The sequence below is a fragment of the Apium graveolens genome, unplaced genomic scaffold (assembly GCF_009905375.1).
Source record: "Apium graveolens cultivar Ventura unplaced genomic scaffold, ASM990537v1 ctg5783, whole genome shotgun sequence".
NCBI lineage: Eukaryota > Viridiplantae > Streptophyta > Magnoliopsida > Apiales > Apiaceae > Apium > Apium graveolens.
Window position 1 is genome coordinate 42,132 of NW_027419099.1, and position 16,716 is coordinate 58,847.

The window sequence follows — 16,716 nt, forward strand, 5'->3', positions numbered from 1 at the left end:
AGAAAGGCCACGCCTAGGCAACCAGGTAGTACAACACCCGCATAGGTCCGGGCGTACGATGGACGAGCGTCGTCATGCGGAGGACACTCAAGACCAAGACGAGGGAGGAAGAGATCTTTCAGCCTTGAAAAGAAGGCTTGGCATAAGGTTGGAGGACGACGATTTGAGGATGTTGCTGGTAGAATGGAAAAAGGAAGGAAACGCCGGAGAAGCGAGGCCCCGTGATACGATGCGTGTGCCCCCCGCATTCCAAAGGGATGCCGGGGTGCGGCACCGCGAGCACGAGCGTGCCCCTCCGCGAGGAAGGCCCGGGAATTACTACCGGGGATTTCAGAGGAATGGACGAGGGAGAATGGGATATCAATACGGAAGAGCCCCTTACAATGGTAGGAGAGGTGGAGCGCACTCCGTTGGAGAAGCCCCCGCTGTTATTCCCGTAGCTTCCCACAGCGCTACTGATAATGGGTCTGGAGCGCGTCCTCAAGACCAGGACGGCGGGCGAATTCAAGTAAGAATGCAGAATAATGATGAAATTCCGCAACGCGGTCAAGGTGAACCTTGCGTACGGGAAAATGTACATGACCAAAATGGTAACATGCCACCGCTGCAGCCTCAGGGCGAGGGTCGGCGAGATCCTCCGCCACACCCGGGGGGTAATCAAGGGGAATTTCAGCAAGTCGTAGAGCAACCCCAACAGCCTAATGTTCAAACCATTCCTGGGGTAGGGACGTTTAATGTGAATGACCTTAAGCGGTTGCTCAACCATCTTGAGGGAGGAAGAGTAATGGCGACTGCGCAAGCTCCTTCTCCTTTTGCTGCTGTTGTGAGGGAGGCGCAATTGCCCGCGGGATACCGGAACACAACCAATGACTTGCGTTTCCACGGGAACTCTGATCCTGTGGAGTTCTTGGGGCGTTTTAACATTGAAATGGATGTATATCAAGTACCTGATTTGGCTCGATGTCGGCTCTTGGCAGCCACTTTCAGAGAAGGCGCTCAGCAGTGGTTCCAAAAACTTGGTCCAGGTGTAATTACATCTTGGGAACAGATGAAAGCTTTGTTTTTGACACAATTCCAAGCCGCGGTGAAGTATACACCACCTGTTACCACGCTGGCTAATGTGAAACAAAAGGAAGGAGAAAGTTTGACCTCATATTTCAAGAGGTTTAACGCAGAATCTACTTTGGTGAGGGGTGCAACTGATGAAATGTTGAAAATATTGCTTATAGCTGGGTTGCGTGTGGGGACGGATTTCTGGAAACACCTACAAGGGAAGGACCCAGTGTCATTGGCTGATGTACTCGCGCAGGCGGAGTCGTTCAAAGCAATCGAGCAGTCGCTTGCAGAAACAAAAAAGAATGATAATACCTATAACTCCAAGGGGCGATCCAAGAGAAGGGACAGATCCGTGAGCCCGGATTATTGGAAAAATGCCAGAAGCCCTAACAGGGTAAATGCTGTGAGCTCGCGAAGAGAATGGAGCCCACCATCGAACTACGAGAGAAGAGTCAGCAATTATACACCGCTGGTGGCGTCCATTGGTCATATCTTCGAGGTAAATAAGGATAGGGGAATCTTCAAGAAGCCCGACCGTCTAACTTCATGGCAAAGCAGAGATAAAAAGAAGTAATGTGACTACCATGAATCTACTGACCATGACACCCACGAGTGTCGTCACTTGCGGGATGAGATTGAGGAATTGATCAAGGCTGGACACCTGGGAGAATGGATTGACAAGGTGAAGTGACGCAGGGGACTTGATGACAAGGGTAAAGATGAAAGACAGCCCCCGCGGGCGGAGGATGTTGCGAAAACAGCAGAGGTCAAGTTTCAGAGGGTCGGCAGTATTAGGGCAATTTTTGGAGGACACCCTTTCGTTGGTGATAGTAATCGAGCACTGGAAAGAAATGTGAGGGAAGCGAGACATCCACCGCTCACCAACATCCACAGCTTGGAAGACAGACCCCCGGAGGTCTTTAAGGGGGAGTCCGCTGATATTACATTCAAGGAAAAAGAATCTAGGTGGGTGCATCATCCTCACAACGATGCGCTGGTGATTACCATGCTTATTGGGGCAATGAACGTACATCGAGTTTTCTTGGATAATGGGAGTTCTACAAACATCTTGTACTACAGCACCTACAAAAAGCTAGGTTTCCCAGATAGCGACATGAATTTCGAAGATGCACACGTCTATGGCTTTACTGGGGAAGCCGTGAGAGTTATGGGTTCAGTCAGGCTTCCCGTCACGCTCGGGGAAGGAGCTTTGTCGGTTACTCAAATAATAGATTTCAAGGTGCTAGATCAGGATTCCGCGCTCAATGTGCTGGTCGGCAGACCTTGGTTGCGAGCGTTCAGGGTGATAACATCGATACACCACTTGATGATAAAATTCCCAATGCCAAACGGAGTTGGCAGTCTGAGAGGGTCACAGTATGAGTCACGCGACTGCTATCACAAGGCTGTCAAGGAATTTCGCAGAAGAAGGTATGAAGGGAAAGGTCTCCCATTCGAAGATATAGAAGATATTCATACAAAACCAAGTGGAGAGGTCCATGCCCACTATTTTGTTGAAAACCCCGGGAAGGAAGAAACCAATACCTCTGGGAACTCTTTTGTGACACAGGGACGTGTTTCGAAAATCCGTAGTGTAGAAGAAGTGGTGGTGAGTCATACAGAGGGAATCATACAGAAAGAGGTTAACGGGGAAAAGTTGGAAGGAAGAAGTGAGATTTTGCAAGGTCTCGGCAATAACTTCAAGGTTGATGCTCCTCAAAAGAAGGATGCGCCCTTGAATGAAGTTGAGGTTGATGCTCCTCCAAACGAGGACGCGCCCTCAGATGAAAAAGTGGAAGTTGAAGACCCCCGAGACTTTGATTTCGATTTGGATCCCAGGATCCCTATGCCCACCGAAAAAACGGGACCGGCCGAAGACACAATATATATTCCAGTTGATAAAAATGACCCGAGCAAGGTTTTGAAAGTGGGATCTCAGTTGGATGATGAGATGAGAGGAGGTCTTACCCGCTTTTTAGATGCAAATCTTGATGTTTTCGCATGGAGTCATTCAGATATGATAGGGATCGACCCGGAAGTAATGTGTCACCGTTTGAATATCCTCCCGAATTGCAAGGGCATACATCAGAAACGCCGCCCAGTAAGTGGAGAAAGGGCGATAGCATTAAAAGAAGAAGTAGACCGGTTGTTGGAGGTGGGGTTGATCAAAGAATCGTTCTACCCCGAGTGGCTTGCAAATCCAGTACTGGTGAAGAAACCGAATGGGAAGTGGAGGACATGTGTGGATTTCACGGATCTCAATAAGGCCTGCCCAAAGGATAGCTTCCCGCTACCAAGAATCGATCAGTTGGTTGACGCGACGGCGGGGCATGCGTTGTTGAGTTTTATGGATGCATACTCCGGATACAATCAAATTCCGATGTATGGCCCCGATCAAGAACATACATCATTTATTACGGACAGGGGGTTATACTGTTACATAGGAATGCCGTTTGGTTTGATTAATGCTGGCGCAACCTACCAGCGGTTGGTAAACATGATGTTCAAAGATCAAATAGGGAGAACCATGGAAGTGTATGTGGACGATATGCTGGTGAAATCTGAGATGACAACTGACCATATCAAGCACCTGATGGAGATGTTTAATATTCTGAGGAGGTTTCGTATGAAATTAAATCCGTAGAAATGTGTGTTCGGCGTGGAGTCGGGCAAGTTTCTCGGGTTCATTGTCAACCACAGGGGAATTGAGGCCAACCCCGCGAAGATCAAGGCATTATTGGATATGAAGTCACCTACCAATGTGAAACAGGTGCAGAGTTTGACTGGGAGAATTGCCGCGTTAAATCGATTTGTTTCCAAGTCGTCCGATAGATGCAAGGAGTTTTTCAAGGCGATTAAATTAGCTGGGAAAGACTTTGTATGGACGTCAGAATGTGAAGAGGCTTTCAAAAGAATCAAGGAGCAACTGGGACATCCTCCCATATTGTCAAAGCCGTTGGATGGGGAAAATCTAATACTGTACCTCGCAGTGTCTAAATATTCGATCAGTGCAGTTCTGGTAAGAGAGGAAGATGGGCAGCAATCACCAGTGTACTACGTGAGCAAGCGGTTACACGATGCTGAAACTCGCTACACAGATATGGAGAAACTGGTTTACGCCCTGATTCTTACGTCAAGAAAATTGCGACCGTATTTTCAAGCCCATAGAGTTGAAGTTCGTACAGCGTACCCGCTGCGACAGGTCCTGCACAAACCAGAGTCATCAGGCATAATGCTGAAATGGGCTGTGGAGTTGGGACAGTTTGATTTGGAATATGTGCCTCGAACAGCGATAAAAGGGCAAGCCTTAGCCGATTTCTTGTTGGAATTTGATTCTGAAATTGATGATAAAGCTTTGGTAATGCTATATCCACCTCATGCCGAGGAGTCTTTAGAGGAGTTTCCGCATCCTTGGTGGATCTTGCATGTGGATGGGGCGGTTAACAATGGAGGAGCAGGTGCGGGTATAGTACTTGTGTCTCCGGAAGGCCACCACCTGATGAGCGCAATTCATTTCAAGTTTTATGCAACTAATAATGATGCGGAGTATGAGGCGTTGATTAATGGCCTGAAAATCGCTCTGGAAATGGGAGTGCGAAACTTAATTGCAAGAAGTGACTCAGAGTTGGTAGTTAATCAAGTGAATGGGGGATTTCAAGCGCGAGGCCCGCGAACAGAATTATACTTGAGATGTGCACAGCGCCTGATTGGAATGTTCAAAGAAGTTAGATTGGAATGCGTTCCGCGGGAGAAAAACAGTAATGCGGATGCTTTGGCAAAAATGGGGTCGCAACAAGAGGATGTATTGTTAGGATCCATCCCTCTTGAAATCCAGGAGGTTCCTAGTATCCCAGAGATAGAAACTATACAAGTGGATGAGGCTCCCAAGGAAACATGGATGACGCCCATTCTAGCTTATATTCGCAAGGGAACACTCCCCGAGGATAAGTTTATGGCTCGTCGACTCCATTATCAAGCCGCAAGATATGTGATATACGATGAAGTCCTATACAAGAGATGGTTCAACCAACCTCTGCTCTGGTGTGTTGAAGAAGAAGAAGGAAATTACATCCTAAGAGAGGTGCATAAAGGAATCTGTGGCAATCACTCGGGGGGTAGCTCGTTGGCAATGAAAGTGTTGCGCCAAGGGTATTATTGGCTCACAATGAGAGAAGATGCTACAAATTTCGTCAAGGCATGTGATCGCTGCCAGCGCTTTGCAAACTACTCGTCTATGCCGGCTACACTCTTGACGCCTATGGCAAGCCCATGGCCGTTCGCCATGTGGGGAATTGATCTTATCGGAGAATTGCCGAAAGCTAAAGGAGACGTCAAGTATGCAGTGGTTGCGGTCGATTACTTTACTAAATTGGCGGAAGCTATGCCACTGGCTACTATCAACGCAAAAAAAATCAGAGATTTTGTTTTCAACTCAATTGTATGTAGGTTTGGAATCCCTTACAAGCTGGTCTCCGACAATGGAAAACAGTTTGATAGCAAGGAGTTGCGACAGCTATGTGAGGAGTTGAAAATCAAGGAGTTTGCGGCGGTCTATCATCCTCAAAGCAATGGACAAACAGAAGCTGTTAACAAAATAATAAAGCATACCCTCAAAACCAAGCTGGAGGAACGTAAAGGGAATTGGCCTGAAGAACTCCCGAAGGTGATGTGGTCATACAACACTACACCGCGATCTACTACGGGAGAAACGCCATTTATGCTGACTTACGGTTACGAAGCTATGGTCCCCGTGGAAGTTGGATCGGGATCACTTCGCAGAGATTGTTACGGGAAAGAAGATGCTGAGGTTAATCAAAGGCTTCATTTAGATCTCTTAGAGGAGACGAGGGAAAATTCTCAGCTAAGGCTAGCAGCATATCAGCAGCGCGCCGCAAGGTATTATAACAAGAAGGTAAAAGGACAGTTGCTGAAGGTGGGGGATTTGGTACTTAGGAAAGTGATGCCCAATACAAAGAACCCCCAACATGGAGTGTTTGGAGCTAATTGGGAAGGACCGTACAGAATAAAGTCTATCATATGGAAGGGGACTTATCACCTTAAAGATATGGACGGGAAGCTAATTCCGCGAGCTTGGAATGCGGAACATCTCCGAAAGTATTACCAGTGAGGCGTGGCTTTGGCCCCTTGCGTATTTTTTTTATCATTTTGATTTATGCCCAGTTTATAGGCTAGAATTAAATAAATTCCTCCTATCCTAGGGGGTAGCGCATGTACTACTTACTTTGGGACTAGTTGAAGGGTCATTTTTTAGAAATAATTTCCCCACAGAGCATAGTAGCCGTGGGACTGGTGCACTTTTGACATCAGAGCGCATTATAAATAAAATTTTGAAACTTTCCAAAAGGATATTTGCTCAATTTTCTTGGTCTCATGACGCGTCCTAAATGTAGGACGCGCCCTAAGCTAGGGTTTTATATGAATGAAACTCAAGAAAAATGTACTATTTTCAAAGACGCGCCCAGTTATCTTGGTTGATGCTCCTTTAGACTGGATGTTACTATGACATGGTGAACATGAGTAAAAAAGAAAAAGTGCTTATCAAAGACGCTTCCTGCGGGAAGGATGATGTATTTTGGATCAAAGGTGAGGCGCGTCTTGATTGATAGATCTATGTGGATGTTAGCTGAAGTAGTGACTGCTAAAAGGAACAATAGAACTTGAGTAAAAATGTAACTAGGGAGTGTACTATTTCCAAGGACGCGCCCAAGGAATATTGGTTGATGCTCTTAATTGAAAAATAAGTCCCTACCGAGGACGCGTCCTCCCTGAAAGAATATTTCTAAGAGAATGTTAAGGCATGTCAAGCAGTTAGGACGTGCCCCATCGTGCCTTGTGCCTTGGTTAAACACACTACAGTGTAGTGCCGTGCTCATGCACTTTCCAAAACAAACAAAGACGCGTCCAACTAGTGAGGACGCGCCCACAATGGATATTTGCTTGACGGGAGTAAAAATAGTAACAAATTAGTGAAAGGAGACGTGCCTTAAACACAAGGTGCGCCCATGAAAATAATATAGTGCAAGTGAGTGAATGTTCAAAAATAGTCTTTATAACTTGCAAGGCTTCAAGGGGCCCGCACCCTTAAATAGTTCACATACATAAAAGATAAAAGACGCGTCCTAAGTAGGAGGCGCGTCCTGTGTCTTGTCTTGGCCTTCTGCAGGGGGAGGCTGAGTCTGAAGTGGGGCAGGATCAGGGGACGCGTCCTCTACTTCTAAGCCCAGAAAAATGCTCTTGTTCTTGATGGATTCTGCGGCCCTGACCCTGAAATCATTTACCCAAATCTGGGTATCTGCATCAAACTTTGAGAATGTATACTCTGGATCGTTGGAAATGAACCCAGAGCACCATTCTTCAAATCCAGCCTGGAAGCCGTGCTGATAAACCAGTTTTTTCTCCTCTGTCCATCCATGCAGCCTATCATCATTCAGGGTGTCAAGCTCCAGCTGCATGGTGGAATTCAGGGCGATGACGCTGTCCATTTGCTTCTCCATTGCGGAGACATTGCCTTCCAACACGGCTTTTTCCATCTCCAGACGCGTCCTCTCCCCCTCCAGGCGTCTGATTTCAGCATCTTTTTCTTGGGTAAGCAGGGCAATGTGTTTTTCCAGAGATTTGACCTTGTCTTCGGCCTGGCTCTTTGCAGTGTCTGTAACAGCAAGACGCGCCCTGAGCCTAGCAGCCATGTTAGCGCTCTGCCTGGCATGCAGGTGAAGCTCGGCTGCAGCCTTGACCATGGCCTCCTCTGTTTGTTGCTCAGTCCTGAAGGTCCAACCTCTCACTTCATCCTCAGAAAAGTCACCCACTGAGGACGCGCCCAGATATCTGAGGACAAAGGACTGGTCATCAGGAACAATTTTTTGACGCTTTGAGGGCGCGTCCTCTACCTTCTCAGGAATGTCAGACATGGTAGTGTCTATTATCTTTGGTGGAGGAGAAGGAGTTGCAACAGGAGGTGGGGTTTTTGCCCTTGGATCAACTTTTGTAGGAGCCTGTTTCCTTGCCCTTAGTTTTTTAGAAGCCCCAATTGCGAATCCTTTGGGGAGTGAAGCCATATCTGCGGTATAAATATAAAAAGGAATTAGTTATGTACAAAAAGACGCGTCCTGAAAGTACGACACGCCCATAACATGATATAAAAATCTACATGCAGGACAGATATAGATGAATGCAAAGATGTATAAATGGGTGTGAGAATGACGCGTCTTAAAGATGTGATACGTATTACCTAAGAGACACGCCAGGGGGGTAGGACACGTCCTAGGTGATAATGCATATATGAAGTAACGCTTATAGGCCAGGCTAAACTAAAGGAAGAAAAGTAAGCATAAATATGATGCGTCCTAAATTCGTGACGCGTCTTATGTATAATGATTTCTTACCTTGCTCTAAATCCACCTTCTTGTTGACATCTGGCTGAATAATTTCTGTGGCTTGGAGCCCTTTGGATTTTTCAGAAGCGGTGAGGATGGGTTTCCCATTGTGGAAATCTCGAAATTTGCAGAGAGAACCCACTCGTGGGGACAAAGCTCCTATTTTCTTCAAATTCTCCTCGATAATCATGTCTCTGAGGTTGAAATGTTTTTCAGCGTACTGCAAAACCTTCTCTGCTCTCTTCTTCTTCTTTCATGTAAGCTCTTTCTGGGTCCTTTTGTCTAAAAGAAGGGATGATAGGTTACAACAAGGAAAATAAAGAAAAAGATTATAAAAGAGAAGGCGCGTCCTGAGAGACAGGACGCGTCCAGAGCATTGAACTCACTTGGTTCCAAGTTGAAGCGAACGCGCGTCCTTTTGACGTCATAAATGTAGAAAAATGGTTCCTTCCAGTCTCTCTCGTGGCTGATTTTGCCTTCGTTAAATCCTTTGTTGTTCAACCATTTGTTGACTACCAGAAAATGGTACCCGGGAATTGATTTCCTGATGCTGTAAAAGAAGCTGAACTCTTTCATTGAGGGCGCGCCCAGCCTCAGGTTATGGTACATAATGTACAGAGCCCAGGCTAGTTTGTATGAATTTGGTGATAGTTGGACTGGAGCCACGTCGTACCATTTCAAAATTCTCTTAATGTATGGATGCAAGGGCGCGCCCACGCCTAGGGAAATCAGTTTTGGAGTAAGCACCATTCGGGGGATCCTTTGATTCCCGATGTTAAAAATATGTGGCCTCATGGTTCGAAGAGGGCGCGCCCAGATGCCCTCCATGTCATAGTACTTCATGTGACATTGAATTTCCCAGTCGGTTGCAGTTGAGTCAAGAGCTACGCATGCCAGCTTACCCTCTCTTTTCCTTCTGGCATTCTTCTCTGCTTCAGTAAGGGTATTGAGCCTTGTCCAGTCACAATCTATTTCTACATCTGAGGGTTCCCAATGCTCTAGGGGAGGATCAGATTTTTGAGGAGATATGGGATACGTTTCAGGGTCAGGAATCCTTCTTTCGAATTCACTTACACTATGTGGAGATGCGTCCCCGGAAGGAGACGTGCCCTGAGAGGACGACGCGCCCTGTGTGTTTGACGCGTCCATATCAGAAATGGCCATTCCTTGAGGTTTTTGGCTTGTGGAAGGGATAATTTCGTCATCCGTCCAATCTTCGATAGCGGCCCTTGTATGGAGAATTGGAGTTCTTTGCCTTTTGACTTCCTTCTTTTCCATTCTTGAAATTATGGGAACATGGTCCATGGAGTCAGAGCTGGAATCGGACATTATTGAGTTTTTTGATTTAAGGGAACGGAAGACGCGTCTTTCTGCTCTAAGGAAGGAATTCGTCCTGTGGATGTTGGGAAAGTCGGGTTTAAAGGAGATCAGGTGTGGGGAATAGGTTCCAATACGTTTGTTGAGTGCTTTAAACGGGTGAAATGGTGAAGAAGAAGACGCGTCCTCCAGCTGCAAAATAAGGAATAAACATCTGAGGACGCGTCCATATATATATAAAAAGAGGGGATACTGTGAAGACGCGACCTAAATATCTACCGCAGGGGGGTGTTGTAATGACGCGTCCTAAAATGCCTCTGGCCCTATGTTATATTTGCTTGGAACAGCTTAAACGTGTCTAAAGAGGATATAAGACGCGCCCTGACGGGAGGACGCGTCTGTTATGGTTGCAATGCATTAGAATCTTAATCGATTATAGTTAATTTTTGGAGAATTCTCTAATAAACTAGAAACATGTGACTACAAGATTGAAGAAGCAAAGTATGAGACAATTACATATATATACACATATACATACAAGGAGTGCTAAGAATGGTGCATGGAAACTCGAAGCATATGAACGGGTTTTTGCTCATTAAACTCGATTTACTTAATTAAATAAGAAAGTAAAGGAAGATTTGTATACCTTATGAGTTGGCGGTTGGATTGAGCTAAAGAAATAGGGAAATGGCTGGATAGATCACCGGAATTTGGACCTCGAAACTGCTGCTTGAAAAGGCGGCAATGGCGGTTGTGTGAGAGAGAAAAAGAGATGGTGGTGATGGTATGGTGCAACTAGGGTATTTATAGAAGAAGGTCGACTCTAAGGACGACAGCTGTACACCACATGCAGAAGTTGAAAGTAAGACGCGTCTTCCTCTCATGACGCGTCCACATATTTTGAGCCAAATTTCGCTTGGAAAGAAATTCCAATTTTTTTTTAACTGCAAATGGAATTTGGGGGGTAGTTGTTATACCCAAAATTTGGCATTGGATTGACTCGGGTCAAACGTGGGCTAATTACAGTCAAACTCAGTGTTGCGTTGTGAAAGTGAGGACGCGTCCAAGTATTGAGGACGCGCCTACCTGGGAAGGGATATGTTACGAGGTGAGAAGAGTGCATGTTCAAGGAAGGACGCGCCCAGACATTATGGATGCGTCAATAATTATGAAAGTGCTTGGCAGGTGAAATCTTATATTGATGGAAGCTTTAGGACGCACCTACTTTAGAAAGGACGCGCCATAGGAGGTGAAAAATTGTGCATGATGGTTCAAAAGAAGACGCGCCCTAAATTCTAGGACGTGTCTTGTGATCTTGAATGCTATAAGGAACGGTTGATGAGGAAACAGGTTTGGGTTTATGGAGGTGAGGACGCGCCCAAAGGGTGAGGACGCGTCCTGTGTTTGATCTATATACTTTTTGATGTTGAATTCAGGACAAGGCTTGCATGGAGAGGAGCAATGGAGGTTATTTTTACTAATGTATTTGTTGCAGGTATTCTTTGAAGAATTCCCTCCTTGAGACGGTCAAGGAGGGGGATGTCCGTGAAAAGCTTGAAGGCCTCCAGGGGTATGCCTGATGATTGAAGGCCTCCTCATGTATTCAACGGGTGTCCTCGTTGGGGATGTGGGGTTTACTTTGGTGTGTGCTTTGGGAGCTCTATTCTTGTATTCAACGGGTGTCCTCGTTGGAGAACTTTGGAGTCATCCTGCACTTTGCACCCAAGAGCTTGGGATCACCTGTCCTGCTATCTGGTGGGTTATCCTCATTCGGGGGACAGGGATGCGTCTGGCATTTGGGGTGAACCGTGGCTATACCTGCGTTCGTAAATCAAGGGAGATAGCTGTAGCGGAGTGTTATCCTTGCGCAGGGAGATGCACTATCCGTGAAGTCCTACGATTACGGACGAGCCTTGGGCCTTTGCGGTTGGGCCTCATAGTTGGACATTCCTAAAGCTAGCGGAAGGTGGATATCGGATAGGCTTCTACTGGGCTTAGGAGTAAGAAGTCTAGACTCATTAGACTTCCTGTTCTACAAGAACTACGTCAGGCTTGATCCCTATATAAAGGGTACGTAGGCACATTGAGAGGGTAAGAAGTTGAGAGCTGATAAGAGAGCCACCACTTACTCTGATCAATCTCAGCCTAAAACAACTACAATTAACCACACACCGCTTAAGTTTCCGGCAAAGAACCACCGTCACAGATCTTGGTTCCGGCGAGAAACCTCAATCTTTGTTGTTACCAGATTCCTCCGTCAACATTAATAAAAAAAATATCGTGTAAAGTATATTTAGTCTATTTTATAATATAATTTTCAGATTTTAAAAATTATTAATCGATTAATCGATAAATTTTAATACTGAGTCAAAAATAGGTTAACTTGACTCTTAAAATATCAAAATGACCATGTAACTAGTGACGAATGGAGTAATCTAAAACTTCTCCTAAACTAGTTATAAAATGACATGATAAATGGTGAAATCTAATTAAAGGACGTACATGTATGCCCCGATTTCATGTCACTGCAAGAAAAGTTCTCAATATTTATAACGTGATTTGGGAAAAAATTGTTGGACCAGTAACATATTTCTTATGTATAAATATAAAGGGTCATTTCAATCAAATACCCGATTTTGTACTTCTAACATTTTCTTATATAATATTATATAAGAATTTTGAGTAATATTTTAATAAAAAATTGACAACTAAAAAACTAAACGTTTAATATCTGCCAGGACACGCAATAGAAACACATATATGTATTATACATATAATATAACTTGATTTAAAAAATTATAAAACAAAAGTTACAAAATGGTACACAGATGATGGGGAGGAGTAAAAATGGATATTCGGTCTGGTTTTGAAATTCAAACCGAATATTAGATTTTTCATATCGTTAAAATTATATTCTGTATGTGGATCCGATTTAATCGGATATCGGAAATTCAAATATTTGATTAAATCGGACCGGATATTGAATTATTTGGATCCAGTTTAAACTTTACATTTTAAGAGTATTAAGATTTACATGACAGTTATTACATATATGAGTTGTGAACCTACTGATGCGAGAAACTATGTTTTTTCCATTATATTTTTTTGACAAACAATGTGAAAAAATCATTAAAACATTGAACCCTGGCCGGGACAAACCCCCGAACTGTTAACTACAACCTGATTATGAAACAAAAATCGAGCTAACCAAATAGCTGTTTTGTTTTCAGATTGTTTAACACATAGAATATTTAAATTCTTTAATCAAAAAAGTATTACAATGACATCTCGAGTAATACAACCTACATTAATTCTGAAACTAGTAGTAACACAATTGACCTTCACATAAGCACCATCAGTAGCCCAATGTTCAAAATTATCAATTATATCAACTGATATTAGAGCAACAAATACCCCTAAAATACGAACATTTTTTTGTTGTGAAAGGTGAGTTTTTGCAATATCCACCATCGTCCCAGATCTAATACAAGCCTTACAGATCTTCAAAAATATCATATAAATCCTTATTAGAGCGACTACTGAAACCGGTGTAGGGAGTATAAGTAAAATGAGTATCTTAAATCAATAAATCGATAATACAAATACCAAAAATTGTTCGAGTCACGTGAAAACCACGCTCTCCTTAAAACAGATTAGCCCCTTCCGTATGGTGCTTGAAGGTGTTGTGGCTTCCGTCTCCCAGGATACAATAAACAAAGGTAGTCTTAAGCACTTGAAGACTCGCCTTCGACGAACTGAACAAACACTACTTTCTATCTCACAGAAAATGAGCTTAGGGCTCTAAGAGTAATGCAAGAAAACAATGAAAATTCAATAGCTTTTTTTTGGTGTGTAAAACAATGATGCAAGAGTTCTATTTATAGGGGAAATGATATGTAACTTACAAAAAAAATAATAACTTTGTAACCTCCACAATAATGACCAAATTAATTCTAGCTCATTAGTTTAGGAGTTACAAAATCAAAAATCTCATAAGTTACAAATCAAGCAAATAATGCCAGTTAATTTTATTCAAATATTTTTCTAACAATCCCCCACATGAATAAATTTGACGTTGCAAAATGACATGTTTTTTTTGATACGGAGATAGAAAGTCACGGTAGAAACCAGCATAGGATATGTAGGTGTTTCCCCTTGAACCTTCCCTTGTAAGAACATATTTACATTTCTAGAATTTTAGTAGTCGCGTTGACCTTGAACTGCCCTTCTGTATTGTGAAATGATGATACATCCCTATTGGAGTCTTTACAATATTTATTCAGTTCTCACTGTTAAGCCCATGTGGTCTTGAGCTTTAGCCTGGTTCTGTGAGTTTTTCCCAGAATTAGCCCCCACAATTACTTTTTGAAGCGACCCCACTTCACTCACATAGGTGATCTCTTAAACAATACAAAAGTATTAGTTGTTCGACATATCGACACATAAGGATCATTAAAAGCATAGTTTAGCCTTTTCCGTATTTCATCACTGTTTTCATCATAGGAATGGACCCAGGAGTAAAACCCCCACAGTGATCACTCTAAGTCTTTACAGTTAGGTTGTCCCTTTGAACTAAGATCTTGGGATCTCCAGTCAATAAGGTTGGGTTTCCTTTGTATCAACTTTTGTAATGAGCTTGATTCCCATTCCTTTTCACGTGACTTGAACAATTTTTGGTATTTGTATTATAGATTTGCTGATTTAAGGTACTCCTTTTACTTATAATCCCTACAAGCTTAAAATAGATTAGCCCCTTCCGTATGGTGCTTGAAGGTGTTGTGGCTTCCGTCTCCCAGGATACAAGGAACAAAGGTAATCTTAAGCACTTGAAGACTCGCCTTCTACGAACTGAACAAACACTACTTTCTATCTCACAGAAACTGAACTTAGGCCTCTAAGAGGAATGCAAGAAAATAATAAAAATTCTATAGTTTTTTTTGGTGTGTAAAACAATGATGCAAGAGTTCTATTTATAGGGGGAAATGATATGTAACTTACAAAAAATAATAATAACTTTGTAACCTCCACAATAATGACCAAATTAATTCTAGCTCATCAGTTTAGGAGTTACAAAATCACAAATCTCATAAATTATAAATCAAGTAAATAATGCTAATTAATTTTATTCAAATATTTTTCTAACAACCGGCAATAAAAGATAAAAAAACATCACAACATAAAACACTAACATCCCAAAAAGATGAGCACGACTAACAATCTTGATAACAAGGTACTCGACAAGATCTCACTCGAAATGGATTAGATCTTGGTTTTATTGAAAAAATGATAGATAAATAAAAGAGGAGATGGGAGAGCGAAAGGGGGCTTGATCGATTGGATAAAGGTTGAAGAATGGAGAAGTGGTGGCTAAAACTCTAGTTTTGGGGGTCGACTCCATTATATTATTAGTTAGGAAAAATGGTGACACATAAATTAATTTACTATAAAAATGATTTTAAATCTTCAAGCATTATTTATTTAAAGATATTTATTATTACACATTATATCAAATTTATAATTATCCACATTTCAAAACACTCGCCAAACGTAAATAATTTTTTCTTACTATCAAATGTTTCTCATTCTCAACATACATTATAACGACTGTAATTTTCGTGAATTATATTATGTGAATAAAATATAAACTATATGAAATATCTTTAAATTATGTGAATTAGTGAAGGAATATTTAAAAATATATTATTCTAGTTTGACGAGTTAGTACAAGACTTAAGATATAAAATGTGGTTAATAACCGAGTTGAATTGTCAGTCGGGTCGTCAAGTGGGATGCGACCCATAAAGACTGATTCAATAAAGAGTGAAATTGATAATATGATTAAGAGAGGAATTCAAGTGAAGTGTATGGAAAATGTGTGATGAAAAAAGGTTTTATATGATTATTTGATTAAGAGTATGTGAAACTGAATTATTATTTGAATTATCGATTTATCGGTAATTGCGAAAAGTACTTATGAATAAAGTTTAAATGAGAAAAATTTCAGATATGAGATTTAATAGGAGATACATAAAAATATGTTATTTGACCCTTACGTGTGTAAATTTGTGATTGGGGAATTTTTATATATTTTTAAATGTGTTATTTCGCAAAAAATAGGGGTTATATGATCTTTAAATATTTTATAAAACAATTAGAGTATGTTAAAGTTATGAAACTTATTTTATTATCTCTAAAATAGTCCTAGGGACTTTTTAAAAATAAGAGTTGGATTTATTTTAAGATTTTGGTATTTTAAAATGATTTTATAAAGGTTATTTCTATATTATGGATTATCTTGCAAAATTCACATAAAATCAACCGCTCACTCTAATTTTTTTTAAAAAAATATGGATGATAAGCTAATTTCGTGATCTTTATTTTAAAAATAATTTTCGGATTTAAATCTCATTTTCCTATTTCTTACCGAATTTATCAATCACAATCAATATTTAAATATTCAGAAAATAGTAAATGAAATGTTATTTTATGAAATTACGTGGATGCCCCTGGGCTTATAAACCCAAAGACACCCCCCTCCCCCTCCTTTTTCTTTCTCTCGCTGGTTCTCTCTCTTTTCTCTCTCTCGTCTCTCTCAATCCCGACTCTATCTCTCTCTCTCTCATATGAAAATATAGCATATGAGTGTAAGATTCATGTGAACTTGTTTTTGTTTTACGAAGATTGGATTAGTTGGATATAAAACGTAGTACGTATCTGTGATAAGTGTTTGGTTGTGCGAAATGGATAGTAAATAAACACGAATACGTCATGTCAAAATTTTGATGCAAATATAATCGTCAAATAGTTAAGGAACGTAAATGAGTAATAAGGATTGTACACAGAGTGGTATGATAAGTATATGGATATGATTATTTTATTGATCGTTATTACGTGACATATAATAAGTGAATGATGATATGTGTTATGTGTAATCGAGGTGTGCCTATGT

General features: G+C 41.8%; 1 protein-coding gene across 1 annotated transcript; it reads left to right on the top strand.

Moving 5' to 3' along the window:
• The first annotated feature begins 5,797 nt into the window (after positions 1 to 5,797).
• On the top strand, positions 5,798 to 6,184 carry LOC141702833 (uncharacterized). The gene has a single exon (XM_074506444.1). The coding sequence runs from the start codon at positions 5,798 to 5,800 to the stop codon at positions 6,182 to 6,184; it is 387 nt and encodes a 128-aa protein (XP_074362545.1).
• The last annotated feature ends 10,532 nt before the right edge of the window (positions 6,185 to 16,716 follow it).